The sequence below is a fragment of the Macrobrachium nipponense genome, chromosome 19 (assembly GCF_015104395.2).
Source record: "Macrobrachium nipponense isolate FS-2020 chromosome 19, ASM1510439v2, whole genome shotgun sequence".
Lineage (NCBI taxonomy): Eukaryota > Metazoa > Arthropoda > Malacostraca > Decapoda > Palaemonidae > Macrobrachium > Macrobrachium nipponense.
In genome coordinates this window covers 59,396,511-59,414,217 of record NC_061088.1, presented here as the reverse complement: position 1 = coordinate 59,414,217, position 17,707 = coordinate 59,396,511, and the positions used below count along the sequence as shown (strand labels likewise).

The following is a 17,707-nucleotide window of genomic DNA, read 5'->3' as shown; positions in this document are numbered from 1 at the left end:
CGAGGTCCAATTCCCTTTTGAGATGTTCATTACCTGCTTCTCTTTTATTAAGGCCGATTCCATCATTTGACTCTTGTACCGGCAGTTGCTGCTATAAATTACACGTGACATATTCCAGTTTATTCTATGGTTATGTTCATTTATATGATTGAAAATAGCCGAGTTCTGTTGTCCATACCTAACTGACCGTTTGTGTTGTATTAATCTCTGGGGAAGTGATTTACCTGTAAATCCGATGTAAGATTGGTCACAGTCCTGGCATGGGATCTCATATACCCCAGAGTCTTTGGGCGATGTCTTTTGTTGGACGTTAATCAGGGATTTGGCTAAGGTATTTGGGTAGGTAAATGCAAAAGGGTTGGATTTCCCAAGGGTGTGAGTTACTCTCTTAATCGTCTCCAGGTGGGGAATTTTTATTTTATTGCTGGGTGTGTCTCTGGTCTTGTCTTTAGGGGGTCGGTAGAAAATTACGTTTCGTTTGCTTTTTGAATTGCTTTCTCAATTATATGGTCAGGATACTTTAAAGATGAAAGTTGCTTGCGAATTAGTTCAAATTCTTTTTCCAGGAAATCTGGGGAACAAATTCGTAAGGCTCTTAAGAATAGGTTGCTAGCTAGACTTATCTTGATAGTATTGTCATGATAGCTAAAGTAGTGAATATATGAAAGTGAGAACGTTGGCTTTCTGTATATGGTAAATTTGTATTCTGTCGTGTCTCTGATTATTAAAACATCAAGAAAAGGAATTTTGTTGTCTGTTTCCCATTCAACTTTAAATTTGATGCTGGGCACTAATGCGTTTAATTTTGAGAGGAATTCATTAAAATTACCCCACTTATTATCCCAAAATGTTAGTATGTCATCCACGTATCTCATCCACAGCATGTTTTTGGGTTTTATTGCATTTATTACTGTAGTTTCAAAGTATTCCATGTACAGATTGGCTAAAATAGGACTTAAAGGACTACCCATACTACTACCCGAATTTTTGCTTGTAGAATGATTCCCCGAATGAAAATACGTTATTAGATGCACATAATTCAACTAACTTTATTATATATATATATATATATATATATATATATATATATATATATATATATATATATATATATACATATATATAACATGCAGACCGGAGCAGACACTCAAACAACAGAAATTGGAGTAACGGAAAGGCGTTCTTTTTTCTTTTATTCATTTATTAAGAATCGAGGTTTGTATTTCCTGATACATCTTCCAGGCTGGAAAAACTTAAACAGTAATTGTGTACAAACAGTAAGAGGTATACACATTATATTCTTGTTACCACCATGTTAAAAGACAATTAAAAAAAAGAGTCAACATTAAAAATATTTAAAACATATTTGAAAAATAGAGCCAACGTGAAAAGATAGACACCTACCCACACCGATCGTGTAGAGCAAATGCATTGGTTTTCTCTGTCAGTTTGCATGACATTATCGGTGTGGGTAAGTGTCTCTGTCTTTTCATGTTGGCCCTGGCCTTCTTCTACTGTTCTGTTCTTTCTTTTATATATATATTTTTAAAAAAATATTCAAATATCTTTTAAATGTATTTAAGGTTGTCTCTTTTTTTATTGTCTTTTAACATGGTGGTAACAAATATATAATGTGTATATCTCTAAGTGTTTGTACACAATTACTGTTTAAGCTTTTCCAGCCTGGAAGATGTATCAGGAGATACGAAACGTCGCTTATTAGTAATTGAATAAAAGAAAAAAGAACGTCTTTCCGTTACTCCAAATTGTGTATGTATATAAATATATATATATATATATATATCTATTATATATATATATATATATATATATACATTTATATATATATACTATATATATATATATATGTATATTCTATATACCTACATATATATTATATATATATATATACATTTATATCTTATATATCTTATATATAATATATGTATATATATATACATACATATATATATATATATATATATATATATATAAAATGTGTGTGTGTGTAATACTTAGGGTATTCATATAGCATCTTTTGTATTCATGTTTGGTTTCAGACGTTTACATTCTTGAATGTATAGTTTTTTAATAACTGAGTATAGGGATTTATATAATTATTTATACTGACTGACAAATAGATTAGTGTTCTTAATCATGAGACCATCATTTCATTTTTTTTATGTGTGGTCTATGTTGTTAGTGTTTTATGTGCTGGGAGAATAAATAATAATTACAGGGAAAGGTATTTTGTAACAAGAGCTTCACTTCCAAACTAAAATTTCATTATGTTAGTCAGGTCAAATCTGTTGTATATCGATGATGACATTAGTTACTGTAACATTAACAATTTATTTTGTATAATGTCAATATGTTTCAGCAAACTTTGACCCATATCAGTTCTGATGAGTTAATGATTGACTTTCACTTGCTGAAGTACAGTTTGTGTCATTATCTCGAGCAACATTGATTATGTGACCTTGGTAACAGCCAGTTAACCAAACGAATTTCCTGAAGAACTGAATGTTATCAGGAATTGTCAGTGAAACACCAAGTTCCATCAAGCACAATATTGGAAAACACGTATGAATTTGGACTATTTTTCTTTAATATGTATTATTCCTTTGTACTTCGCTATACATTACAGCAAAATTGATCCAGTTTCATTACTACAACACACCATTTTTCAGAGGCGATCTTCCCAGTGCGAGATTTGTAGGCCAAAGCAATACAGTTGGGTTAAACTAGTAAGTGCAGAGTACCTGTGTGTCTGTGCACCCGTGTTACATTTAGCTGGTCGTTACATCCAATATTATATGGGTTGCTGTTGTGACGTTGACAGAGCGAAACTTCTACTTAATGCTCCTACAAGAATTTCTCTTCTACTATTCTGTTCTGTCTCTTTTACACCTGAGTACTCATTCTTTACTTTTAAATCACGCATTTTATTGATTGTAATTCTACAGTTCTCAGTTCTCTCTCTCTCTCTCTCTCTCTCTCTCTCTCTCTCTCTCTCTCTCTCTCTCTCTCTCTCTCTCTCTCTCTCTCTCTCTCTCTCTCATATAGTTAACGCTTTTTAATTAACGTGTTTTATGTACTAAGCCAGTTTCCATGACCTGCAGTTGCTGCTCACTTGTGTATCAAATGTGACATCACTGAGGAGACGTGCTTTGTTGATGGGTTCAGGCTGCTTGAAAGGATACTACATAAACTTATATGTTCTACACTGCCAAACTGAAACAGTTACTGGCAATTGGCAATTTGACTGTCAGCTGTTTCCACAAAGCCTGAGCGTTTTGACACTCTCGGCCTCTTGCCTAGTAAATATTGATAGTAGCTTACGAGGTTTATGACATTTTGCTTTTAATTAAAAGCTTCTCTTTTCCCCGCTGATGTGTGACTAATGATGGGACAGACACTTTTCACTTTGCATAAGTTCATATCGTAGATTAGAATGGACAAATTTAAATTATATGTATAGTTTTCTTAATCTCATAAGCCTCCTGCTTCCTCACTACTGACTCTAATAGCACTATTGTACACATTACATTATTGTTAGCTGTTATCTAAACTTGTGGTGGTCTTTCCCGTTGATGGAAAATTAACATCTTTATGACAGGTTAACTGTATTTCGTAAGTTTCATTCACTTTTATTTGAAAATTCGTTTGCATGACGTTAATGGATTTATGTTACATCTTATAGCTTTCAATGAAGACGACCAAGTATCTTTTGATCACAAAAATGGAAATGGCATTCGAGTGAAATTAGACGTTGAATAATAATCATGACTCTCAGGAACCTTAGTAAAAACAAGCAATTTCTTAAGTACTATTCTATTTTTCTTTGAGAACAGAAATGGCTCTCTCATGTGGTCTTGTGGTCAGAGTTTTCCTCTGCAATCTTCAGGGTCTCATAAAACCTTATCTGATTTTGTTCCCAGCGGTCTTTCCCCGTTCAGAATCTCTCCTTCATACAAGATGCTTTGAAATAACACTGAAGGTGCAAGTTTCATTAAACGTACTGCTCATGAAGCTCTTTGACGCGTTAAACTGTAAACATAAAACAAAAGTAAAACAATAAATGATTTTGACCTTAGTATCATAAATCCTTGATATGTTTAAAGAAATGTTTATTTCAGTAGGTAACAATGCAGTTGCTTGCCTTTTAATTCAAGGTAAATAAAGACCTTTGCCCTGTGAAGGGCCATTTGCCTAACGCTCTGAACCTTAGTGTTGGCATTGTCAACCTTGTATCTCTGTTCATCTTCTCTGGCCGTTTGGCTCTTTTATGTAGTACTATATTGCATGTCAGTGTTTGGTGTTCTCTGTGTCTCTTCATTGAAGTGTTTGGTGTCATTAATTTTGCTGTTTATATGTGGTTGAATGTTATTTTCACTTTTAATTGTCTATTTTTTTTAATAAACATGCTGTCTATTTACTGTTTTGCGTCGTTTGTGACACAGTCTGTGGATGTTGTGCAAAGGATTCTGTGGTCACAAAGGATCTGTGTACAGGAGGTTTGTGTGTCTGTGTTTCGTTTCTGTGTTAACTGTTGGGAGGAAAAGCTGTGAAAAGGAGGACTGGGTGATCATTTGTGTTCTCGCTCACGGTGGAGATATCCATGTAAGGAACTTGTTCCCTATTTCAGGTGTGTATAATTCATTTAATTTGCACATTGTTTCTTTTTTTCAGGAACTTTAGCTTAGAAGTTATCTACCGTAGTTGTAACGTTGATACAGACATACGTTACGTAAGTCTTCAGTGGTATTTTGAAACTAAATCAATATTGTAGCGTCGTGGAAATCACATCTACGGAAATAGGCATAAAATAATATAATGCTAAACCTGAACAATTCAGGGCACAAGTAGGCATCGCTGTCAGACCTTCTCGACTTGGCAAGACGTCCTGTCCACCCGAAGGCCTGGACTCCCTTACCTCTCCCAATTTCCCAACTTATTGAAACGACGGTGGCGCTGCGCGCTCCTCTCTCAGTTGTTTGACAGAGCTGTGGTTCTTTCAACAGCTAGGAAGAACACGGATGAGGAATGCAATATCGAAATTTCTATATAATGGCGTCTTTAAGACATAGTACACAAAGGTGAACAACTATGGCCTCTCATCAGCCTTCATCTGGTGTATATATATATATATATATATATATATATATATATATATATATATATTATATATATATATATAAAATAGCTGATCAACACGGAAAATCTCTGATTACAACCAATAAACTCTCTCTCTCTCTCTCTCTCTCTCTCTCTCTCTCTCTCTCTCTCTCTCTCTCTCCTGTTAAGATAGCTGCTTCTCACCACCCCTTCCTATCAGGGCTGAACTTGGACCTAAAGGGCAACGGGAGTGTCACTATTCATCTCACCAACCACAAAAACTATGGATTAGACACTAATATCTGTCATTTTAGTTATTTTTGCATTACACCCCCTACCCACTCCTTCTCACCCTATCAAGGCTGAGCTTGGACTTAAAGCATCGAGTGTCACTGTTCTTCTCAGCGACCTCGAAAACTAAGGATTAGACACTAGCATCCGTCGTTTTCTGTAATTTTTACATTTCCCCCTTCTCACACCTTCCCTCCCCTTTAGTGCCAGTAATGTTAACCCCACAGTGTTCATTCCAAGATGGTAAGTAATATGTATACCAAGTTCGGTTGAAATTGCTCAGTGCATTTCAAAGTGTATGTGGAGCACACACGTACATATACTTATATATATATATATATATATATATATATATATATATATATATATATATATATATATATATATATATATATAAAGGTATAAGCCATGGAGGGAAGTGAAACACTGGGGTTACTGCAAGATCTTTCGACTCAATGTCCTTTATTTAGCAGACTGACTGACATACATGAGAAACTGAGGGGACAAGGAAGGGTCGTATAAATGACAGATAGGGATTATAAGGAGATTAGTACCTAGAATCAAACACACCTGGAGAATTAGTAACGTTCCCAAACGAACATAAACGTGGGTACAATTTAAGAGGTTTACAAAAAGATTAAGTCCAACTGCTCAGACACAGGGATAAGACAATTAAAGGATAATACAGGGCGGCAACTGACCGCATTCAAACCTTTAGTAAACAAAAACTTTATCACAGAACATATTAAATATCAGACGTTACCCACCTTACAATAATACGGGTTCAAACCACGCCCCGGCTTCAAGTAACTCCATTTGTTTCTTCCTTTGGATTTAGGTTTCGAAGTGAGAAGCGTTTCAAAAGGGTGAAGAAATCGAGAACTTAAAAGAGTGTTGTGATTTTAACAATTACATATATACGTGGTAAAAAATAACCAGTAGATTCTAAATATACTACATATAGGCAGTGAATATTATGGTAGGAATTGGTGCTATATTTCAATAATGCTTTAGCCAAGAGTTTCATTACACGTGCGCAGTCATTTCATTTTCAGACACATTTGTTTTTGCCAAAGTGATCTGCCAATAACTACTTGAACATGGAGATTCGGCCTACTGCTGAGTGGGCAAAATCAAAGCTTTTTTACCGTGGAGAGCTTTGTATTGTATAGTGATGCTCAGAACTGACTCCACATGATTCCTTGAAAGTTGTCCAAAATCTCAGATGCAAAGTAAATCATTGTACAGTTGCCAAGAATTGTTAAACCTTCTTTTTCATGTTAATTTCCAATGTCCATGAATTCTTTTTAACTGACAAATATTGTGGGCTTAAAATCTTTCTTTTTTTATTTTGGTATACAAGTAGGACTTATGTATAAGGTAACTTGAAGAGCGAGAATATGTAGATAACTGCACATGCTTTCCCCGTCAGAGAGCTCTAGTTTAGAATGATAATTGTAATGCATTTTTAGAAAGTAAAGAACATTGATAGCTTAATCCTAGGAACAAAATCTTGGTTGAGTTGCACACAGTGTTGAATTATAAAAATAACCAAATAGGGATATCTAAAATGTAATTGTCGTAATCCAGCAATAAGATGATATTATGAAAACTTTATATTAATATCATTTTTATTATTATTTTGACATTTAAACCTAGAATGGTAAACACATTTTTTGGCTCTGGTTGAATGACTTTTGGAAATAGTTAGTCCCTTTTTTCCGAAATTTGGCTCTACCTAATATTTTCTTTTGATTCTGATATTTTTAATAGATTTCACTCTTATGAAACATACTAATTCCATATTGTATCAAATAAATTTTTTATCTCTTTCAAAGAAGAAATAATGGTAGTTGCCAGTTAGTGACATTTGAATGAAATCCTAAGCAGTCATGCAATATCACTTTTTAACATGTCTGTACAACTAGGAATCATTTCATTGAAAGTATTTCTGTGAAAATAACTGGTTATTACTGCAAGTAAGCCAAAATGAGAACATATCACCTAAGTGTATACTACCCGGTCGGTCCAATTGGAGACAAAATCGGCAGACACATGTATGCACAGGACAATAATCTTTGAATTATTTGGTACGACTGTTAATGTTTCTTTCTTTTTTAACATCTTGAACGCGATTTGTTACACGTATACTACAGACACGGAGGCTGACAGGACGTGTCGTATAGATTTGTGCTCCCTCACATCATCATTTTGTAGGATATGTACAGTACTGTCATGTATTTCAATAAATTGTTTGAAAAAATATTTTTGATGCGGTTCAAAGGAAAACGTAGTGTTAGTATGGTTTGTGTAGGCTCCACGTGAGCAGTATAACACTTCTAAAACGGGCTGCGGTTGAGGAACTTTTTTCTAAAACTGGCTTGCATATCAGTGTTGTCAGGTACAGGGAAATTTCCCTTTTGCGGGAATTCAGGTGGCTATGGGGGAAAAAGAAGTCAGTTCAAAATGCGCCGAGTCAAGGGAAATTCCGGAGTACTAGTTAGTTGTCAGTTGCTTCAAAATTCAACTGTTAACAAGGATGGAGAGTCCCAATTCACGAAAAATTATAGAAAATCCAGAGTAGTAGCTATATCTTTCAGATCTTATTATGCAGAATTGATATTTGAAATATTCAAAGAAATATTCTACAATTCTTATGAAAGCCACTTTTCTTAAGCAGTCATGGCGTGTTCTCACAGCATTTAGTATTCGATCAGCGAATTTAATCATTGATTTTTTTACTATAATTCTCAAATTCCTCCCTGTCTTGACTTCAGTTGGTTCCTCTGTGTGATTTGCTTTTACTGTTTATCAATCAGGCTTCTTTTTAGCCCTATTATTATGCACAGTGATTATCTCACCTAGTTTCTTCAGTCTCCGCCTGTTCATCTGACTTTTTACACCTTCACTGAGATCTTTAATTTGATTATGATATATTCATAGTTATTTCTTATAATTAAATAACCATGGAGAATTGTTGATCATTTGCGGTGTTGCAGTATACTGAATAATGTTGGGTCAAAGACACTGCTTTGTGGTAGTGCTCCTCTTGATAAAGTTTTTGGGGCAGATTTGCAGTTTTCTATTCGTAATGAAAAATTTCCATTTGTCAAATGACTCCTATAACATTCCAGTACATTTTCAGCTTATATAGATAATTTAGGTCGTCCATAATGCTGGGCTTAGGTCTAACAGTGTTACGATTGCATCCTTGCCATCATCTCTGCATTTCAAGAAGTAACGTATCAAAGAGTAAGATCCAGTACTGTTGTGTGGAATAGATTTTGATGAAGGATAAGTAATTACCAGTTCAGGTTGTCCTCCGCTGCGGACCGTTGCTCGTTCAAGTAGTTTGAACATTTGGATGTTGATCTCTACTGAGCTGAATAATGAATATCGATTCTATTCTTGGAGATGGGTTCGAAAAGAGCTATCTTTACACGGCCGGGAATTTAATGAACCTAGGGTCTATCTATTTGATGAAATATTAACATAGTGGAAACTTTCCATGTTCGAATACCTGTTATATAGGTCTAGGAATTGTGTCGACATTGCATATTTCTTTCCACTGTATTTTCCCATCGATTTCGTTCAGTTCCATCTCTCTTCGAATTCTCAGCTCTCTAAGGTCGGAGCTTCACCGCCGCCTCCTCACTTCGGTTTCCCTCCCTCCCTCCGTACCTTCCTCCCTCCGCTTCTTCTTTTCTCAACAGCGACATTTGCAAACTGCCTCGCGAATAGTTCGTCGCTGTTTTCGTCTGTTGGGCTGCTATTTTTTCTTTACCTTTTCAAATTATATACCAAAAACAGACACAGCTTAACAGGTTTCATTATTATCCTGCTATGGCCGTATTTTCATTCGTTTCAATCCCTCATTTCTCAGTCATCAGCGCTTCTCTCATTTCCGGAATTTTCTCCTCATTTTCCGATGTGCTGCTTCTTCTCGTGGCTGCTCTCTTTGCCTTACGATTTCTCTCTTTCACAGCATTGACTGATTATCTTTTAAGCTGAGTGCCTTTAGTTCAAAGCTTTCACAGTTGACACATTTTTGTGTATCCATATTTCGTTTACTTTTTCTAGTTTGTCACTGACGTAACAAGTTGCAAACCGGATGGGCGACAAAGTGATCGTATGGATAAAGCGGACTGTCTGCCTAATGTTGTTAGTTAGTTGGTCAAACACCGCTAAAATTGTGATGTAACATAACAACACCACAAAGCTCCCTCTGCGGTTTCTAAATCACGGGGAGATGAGTATCTCTCAACCCAATTCAGTGCTAGCAAAGAAAACACACTCACACGATTAATGAATAGTACCTCAATTTAATACTTCCACTTAGTGGGCAGTCAGTCCCTGTCGACATGAACTCGGGTCATCAGTTGCTGCGAGATATGACGAGAGGGGCTCGCCTCTCTCTCTCTCTCTCTCTCTCTCTCTCTCTCTCTCTCTCTCTCTCTCTCTCTCAAAATCTTACGAGCACTCATGGGTTGATTTCCAGACCTTAGCTGACTCTAGATGTCACCTCGTTTCTTTAAGTTTTTTGCGTAACTTCAAAGTATGAACGGAATACAAAATGGGATCACAGAAAAATTAAATAAAATGGAGAGACGATGAAAATACTTGCTGAATTTAAAGTTAAAATTAATTTTGTAACTAAAGGCAAAGTATATCAAAGGGGTAGTTATATAAGGGGTCAATGAAAAATGAATCGCTCGGTTACAACTCAAAGGCTCTCAAATGAACCACAATTACAAAATTCCAAGACTAAGGGCAATCGCCCTTTCCAAAGTCCATACATCGCAACACGACGCCAGATAAGAGATCAGCTCCAAAAAATGGGCCAAGAAGCAGCCCGTTCCGTTCTGCATTCGGGTTCTATTGGGGACAGGAGACAAGTTACAAGATTACTGCGAATGCAGAACTGACTTACAAAGTTCAAATTAACAAAAAAAAAAGTTAAGATATTCTCAAGTTCGTTTCCAAAAATAAACTAAAACCGTCGGGCATCATTCAACTCTATGATGCAGAGGCCAGCATCTATTTCATGAAGGCACCACAGAGTTCGCCTCCCAATCTTCCTTTCAGCTTCTTTATTACTTGATAAGACAGAAATCATTTATCAGTGTCATAGAATAGTCAAACAAAATAATGTCGGTGTCATTCACGAATAGCTGTGGTTCCTTTACCCTTATTATCATGCCATGCAATAGAGACGTACTACATATTTCTACAAATCTCATAAACAAGCAGGTGCATGCGGATTTCACATCAATAACAGATACGAAGAACATAATTCTTCCCTGTTGGTTACCTGGTAGAGGGTAATTACAATAAAAATCTAATCAGTCATTTTTTCACTACAACAGACGATACTAATAGCTCTACAGCAAGAAATAGATCATTTAAAATATGTTTGTACTCATATCATGAAAAGATTGTTGGGTGGGAATTTCTTACACCTTTATAAACTGGAATGGTTCAAATTCCGTTTTTCATGAGGGATTCCTGTCTGTACAAGACATAAGTATGTCCTTTGGGCTTGGTTGCATCTGTGTTAAAAAAGAAAGGCACAGTCGTTACCTGTCAGGTTTCACACCAGATCACCGCTATTAATACTCTTATCGAATGACCAAATCTTTATGCGGATTTTTTGACGTAGTATATTAGACATTGAATATTTGAAACATGGATCCTCAAGTTAAAATCTTACGTCATCACTGTAATTCATGCATTTAGTTTATGTTATTTTAAGTTTCGAATCCTGTTATGCCTATTTTTGCAAAACGCAATGTTTTATATTGATTCTCGCTCAGTGACTCCACTTGTTCTCATTGCTTGTGAAGAAGATTCCTGCTCCTGCAATCAGCCTCCCTGCTGTGCTGCCCCGTTGCCTCTTTCCTCTTTCCTTTTTCCTCCTCCTCTGCCTTTTGTGTCGTTGCTTAGACGATTTTTGTGAAAAGCAGTTACTCACGCGTAATGATGCTTATTCTTCTCGCGGGTGGTCGCACTGCATAAAGTGTAATTTAATCACGATTGCAGTTTCTTCATGCCATTTCCTTTTTACTTTTAAAGAATATACACATTATGCTGCATAGTCAAACTGCTTCAATCTAAAGCAGTGGTTCCCAACCAGTGCGCTGCTGCACCAGAGAGTGTCACGCGATCGACCGAGGGGATCGCAGTATTTGACGGAAATGAATCATTCGAAAACAATTTTAACCTAAATCGTGTGAAATGATACAGTTTCATCCCTTGAAGAAAAACTTGAGAACGTTCTATAATACAGGATTTTGTTGTGGCTATGGATGGAGATCAATATTGTATGCTTATTCTATAATTGTTTCTATTACCTTTCCATGGCATTCTCATCATCCTTTTAAGGGAAAAAATTTATAAGGAAATCTGGGAAAGGAAACCACGTACAGTAGGTGTTCGTTTTGGTGCCCTTGTTATTCGTACCTGAAGCCAAAAGACAACAGAAGTCTCTGGTATCGTTCTTTTCTTGTAGCCTCTTGTACTTTTGCGGCTCCACTGCTGTTATTATCGCTCTTGGTATTTGAATCGTGTGTAGTTACGAATCTTCTGCAATCTAAATTGATGTGCGAATGAGATCTAAGACTTATGAACATAAAAGGTTTTGTTATAGACAAGCTATACGTCATTTTCTGAAGCGTAGTCATGCATGTGCATAAACTGTTCTTAAGTAGAAGAAAATGAATGTCCGTGACATAAATCATGTTAATTTCTTGCCTTATCGATATTTCACATTAAAACGTTTAGGCTATGCACAGAGAATGGTGAGATGATCACTTCATAGATATTTGCAGTCATTAATAGAGAGCTAAAGATTTTTAATATGCAAAAGCTTGCCTGAGTTTATTGTGAATGAATTCTCTTTATCTATGAAAATATTGTTGAGTAGATGAAAAAAAAAAATTTGAAATGATTCTTATTCAGAAATTGTTCTTGATTATTTGTTTTATTCATATTTCTTTTTGCATTTACTTTTCAGTGCTTCTGAGAAGCATACCCTGGCGCCCATGGAAATTTCCCTGAGTAATACTAACACGATCTGCCCATGGGACACAGCTGAGGAACCTACAACTGCCAATATTTGTCCTTGGGAAACCAGTGCTCCACCAACAACTCAAAGTCAGCAGCCACAGTTCAGACCTCCAGAACCAAGATTAAGTCACCCAAAACCCCGCCCTGATCGCTCAAAGTCAGTAGATGTCAGTTCTTTGAGTAAAAGAGCTGGATCAGTATCGGTCGCACCTTCTTTAGTACCAATACCAACTGAAAGCCATCCCACTACATCTGTTTGCCCGTGGGAAGTTCAAGAGCTACCTAATCGCACGACAGAGAAGTCAAAGTCTATTGATGTAGACGTGTGTCCTTGGGAAACTAGCACTGAAGCAACTAAGAAAGCATCAACTAGTTCTGCTCCAGGTACTATGACTGGTGATACAGCTACTTTGCAGTCATCAGTCTTACACGCACACCATGAACATACAGAAAAACCCCATAAACCTTCATCCTCAAGAGAAAGGATTAGTAAAGATTCAGCTCGTCCCCCCTGTGAAAGGAAAATATCTATTCAAGTTTGTCCATGGGAAGAGGTCGAAGAAGAATCACTCGAAGCTGAAACTCAAAGTACAAGTACCACAGCCAGGTCGCATCAGCACCCACAGCCAATGGATGCATTGGAGAGGAGAGTAGAATATGCCACAAAACCCAAGGAAAAGCAAGTAGTTATGAATGTTCTTACCAGCAGTAGTGAAAGTCAAGCAAAACCTGAGAGTTTAGTTTTGCAGACAACCTTAGAACCTAGACCAGGGATTAGTAGTGAAGGAACCTCATCACCATCATCCACTTGTTCATCATCTAGTCATAGTGACTCCCGCCGTATTAAAATAGATTACACCGTCAGATCGGGTCACTTACCTGGCCAGTATGGTCTCCCTATCATTTCTGCTCCTACAGCAACTGTGATCCCAGCAAGTCAGCAGCCCCAGCATGTTTCTGCTGGTACAACCACCAGCAGCTGTAATACTAGCACTACCAGTAGCACTAACAGCAGCACAACCAGCAGCCATCAACCTGCGACCACTACAAGAGCCGAGTCACCGAGGGCAATGGGTACACTAACATGCCCACCTGATGGGGGGAGTAAACCTAGTTCTCCAAGAGTTGCCAGTAATGTTGCTGCTCCTTGGGAAGAGAATCCCCCCCAGAAGATGACAGACATCTGCCCATGGGAAGATGAGTAAGTTGCAAGCTGCACTTTTCTGTATTTCCTGTTGTTTTCTATAAATACACATTGTTCATATAACATCTGAGGTAAGGCATTACATTATACATGCCATATATGACTCGACTGAAGTGTTTGAAGAGTACATGACACTTTCTTATTAACAGCATATCTCATATTCAGGTCTGGATTGCATTTTTTTGTCGTGGAATTAAAAGTTGTTTCATTTCTTTTAAATTGTGAAATCTCTTAAACTAATTGCTCACGAATAGGTCATCAAATGTAAACAAATTGAATATGTTTATTACTGTTCTTTCAAAGGCTTAGAAGCAAAAACGCCAGTATCATATAATTAAACTTGCGCAGTTCTCATCTACATACATACAGGTATTTTGATTTTATATTTGAAGAGCATACCGTTCACCCTCAAAGTGCCATCTTATCCCTTCTTCTGTCCTTAGTTTTTTACTCGTAGCTTAAAAAGAAGAGGTCTCATCATGGTCTTCATCTTTCGAGATAATCAGTATAGTGATGGGAATCGCTTATGCTGCCTCACCAATGAACATGAAAATGAGATTCATTGAGAAGAGGTTATGAGGAGACAAGAAAGTTCTTGATCTATGCTAGGATTTTTATTTAAAATTATTAAGCAATTTCTTCAATCTATTCACTGTTTTCTTACGCAAGCACACAGTTATGTCTAGTTTGTATTGATGTCTAGTTGGTTAAGGCTGAGGATGCTGAAAATGTGTTATCGGTTCTCCTACACGTAGTGTACGTAGATGACATTCCATGATGTTCACAGGCAAACTACTTTCTTCAGGCTCCTTCTAAATGGTACTACTTTTAAAAGGAAGGGTTCTCTGCTGTTTCCTTTTAGTTCTTCCATCCGTGTTATGATTTCAGTCAGCTGTTCTCGGTTTTCTCAGGAGGTCACTCAGTGCAGCAGAAGGATCCTTCAGTGAAGAAAGGGCTTCCTTCAGCTCCTGTTCAATATACTTCATAGCTGATTTAGTAGTCTTATTATATAGGCTGTTTAGTAGAATGAGTTTCCATGAGGTCTACAAGTTGTTTTTGAATAATGTATTCTTGAATGGATGACGTCATCTTATAGTTGTTCGAGTGCCAGCCTCTGGTATCAGTACCTTGATTTATGGCTTTTCTGAATTCGTAATCTAGAAATCAGAACTTTTTACAATTAGGTGTTATGTTAAACACCTTAAAATAGTTTCAGTGCAAGGTTCATCTGGCCTTGAAAACTGTTCTCCTCCCAGTTGTAATTATGCATTGCTATTTGTAGGAGGATCATTTGAACCATAGACCTTGTATGTCGTTGGGTCTAAATGAAGAGTTTAAAATTACTCTCTTCTTCGATACTGCTTCTCAGAATGATGACGTAATGTCCCAAGTACTTTACTTTCCACTTCAAAGGGATTCAGACGGCAATAAAATGGGATTCATGCTGAAATTTCCTTAACGTTAACTAGATCACTTTCCTGGAAGAATTATCTTAAGAAGGCAATTCTATCAGTTTTGAATTAAACCAATGATACTGCTTCCTTCACAAAGTATAGCCTAGGGTAGAGTAGTAATGAAATTGAATCCTCAGATTTCTTAGTTAGCTCTACACTTTTCTGAACTAAAGAAATTTTATTTTATGTTATGCATATCGAGGCCGTGCAATGATCCTTCAAAAAACGCATTGTTTTTATTTTTTTATTCATGTATACAGTACTTTACTATGTCACTCTTAGAGAAATTTAATCCTAGGATAGAGATTTAGAATTTTAGCATTGTAAAGCTGCAAAGCAAGTGGCTTTGAGCTTTTATCAGGACTTAAAGTGAAGAACAGTACTCCTCTAACATCTCAAACGTACATAAGCACTAAGATTAGAAATCTTGTCGAGTAGTTGCGTTTTCATAAAAAGGAAACATTAATCCAATTATTTCTGTCGTATTTGGAAGTACTTATAGACAGAACATGAACGCAATTTTATTTTAATCTCTATAGCATCATTACTACGAAGAACTCTAAAACACAGCTCTCGGGTCAAGTGTACTGGTCCAAAGTTGGTTCCCTTACCGCCACCCACCGGTACAACCTACTGTAACTGGATAGTACCAGCGACTGCTGGGGTCCAAAAATATAGAGCAGAGTTAGCAGCCTGATTCCCAAAGGCTAGGGACCGCAAAGGCTGTACCTTTCCGGTGCCACCCCTGGCAAGAGGAAAAGGCGTGTGATAAATTGGCCAAAATACAGACCCAGAGAGATAAAAGGAGGAGGAGGAGGAGGAGGAGGAGGAGGAGGAGGAATGAGTAGAACATTATTGAAATCTTGAAAAGGGACCTCGGAAATAGCATTGGGGAAACACTCAGCTGATGAATTCATTGAAAATGATCCACAAAACCTTTGAAGACAAAATGAGAGTATTGGAATCCCTCATCAATTAAGCAAACAAAAGCTATCAAAACAAAAAACCTTATAAGAACATTTATGAAGTGTTCATAAGAAAATGTTTACGGGAGCTAAGTAGACCGACTCATGAGCAATATCTGAAATCACCAACCGATCACAGAAGAGAAAGTAGCTGAAAATAGATCAGTTGAGAATAACCGATTGAAGCGACATGAAGGGCTACAGCAGATAATTGGCGACTGGTTTCAGCTGAGCTCTTGTTGCTCCTTTCAAAGGGACCATCAACTGACTCGTTCTTCCACTAAAAGACTAAAATATTTGCTCGTTCCTCCATTAAAAGAGACCAATAGATTTATCTGTTGCTCCATTAACAAAGACTATAAATTTTCTCGTTGCTTCATGAAAAGAAGCTTTCAATTGCTAGTTGCTCCATTAAAAGAAACTAATATATTTACTCGTTACTCCACTATAAGATATGAATTTACTCGTTGCTAAAAGGGACCATAAATTTAACAAATACTAAATTTACTCGTTACTCAATTAAAAGAGAGTAATATATTTACTCTTTTTCCATTAAGAGAGAACATAAATATTCTCATTGTTCTATTAAAAGGGACTAATAAAGTCATGTGCTGCTGCATTTAAAGAGACTAGGGCTGTATTACTCCTTGCTTCTTTCAAAGTTTATGCATTTCCCTTTGGCTCCCTAAAAAGAGACTGCAAATTTACTCGTTGTTCCAATGAAGGAGACATAAATTTACTCGTTTTACCATTAAAGGAGACTCATAAATTTACTCATTGCTCCATTAAAGGAGACTATGAGTGTAGGCTACTTGTTGTTCCATGAAAAACAGTCTGTAAATTGACTTGTTGTTCCATTGAATAATGGCTAAATTCAACAGAAAATAATTATTTGTCTCTTGCGCAGTCGTTTAAAATGTCTTCTATGAATCTGTTGATTTGTGCGCTAAATGCTTGTGCGTTGATTGATTGATGGCCGGGACCTGTTTCTTGATTCAGAGGAGAAAACTCCTCGATGGGAATCGGTCGCTACCTTTTCTGTCATTTGGGCGAAACAACGACTTTTCTGTCATGATGCTCTGAAACGTCAATCAATCAACCCATGATTCAAACTTGGAGAATCACTTTCCTCTTCTCTTTTCTATACAGGTTTCCTTGTTAATGAAATGTCATGAAACGGAAAAAATCATGATATCTGGACGATATCATTTATCTGAATATGTATGAACGGTTTTTGGAAAAGGGCGTCTGATAATGTTCCAGTTTGAAAGGAAAGGATTTGCACTCAGACAAGAGAAAAAAGCCCATCGGACAAAGATCGTTGTGGCCTTCATGATTTTTAAATCAAACGTTTAAAAACGTAATCCAGAGCTTTTCTTGGTTTAAATTCTACACTTTTCATATTTTGTCTTTAAGAGTTTCTGTTCTAGAGAAGTTTTTTAGGGATTTTTTCATTTGGTTTTTACACATTTTAACCATAAATTCTAGTGGACTGATGCGAACCGGGTCACAACCATGGACATTACAAATGCAGGGCCAGTGTTCTATCTGCGATCTAGGTATCACACCAATTAGATCCAAACACACGCATATATATATATATATATATA

At 36.7% G+C, this 17,707-nt stretch overlaps 1 protein-coding gene across 10 annotated transcripts in view; it reads left to right on the top strand.

The window, feature by feature from the left end:
• Positions 1-17,707, top strand: part of LOC135217401 (regulator of G-protein signaling 9-like) — an 835,664-nt gene that overhangs the window by 750,969 nt on the left and 66,988 nt on the right. For 9 of the 10 annotated variants that reach the window (XM_064253252.1, XM_064253258.1, XM_064253268.1 and 6 more), the window contains 2 exons: positions 2,691-2,747; positions 12,422-13,675. In XM_064253252.1, coding sequence (XP_064109322.1) covers positions 2,691-2,747; positions 12,422-13,675 — 1,311 coding nt within the window. The remainder of the gene's footprint in view (positions 1-2,690; positions 2,748-12,421; positions 13,676-17,707) is intronic. The other variant, XM_064253310.1, reaches the window with a different exon arrangement.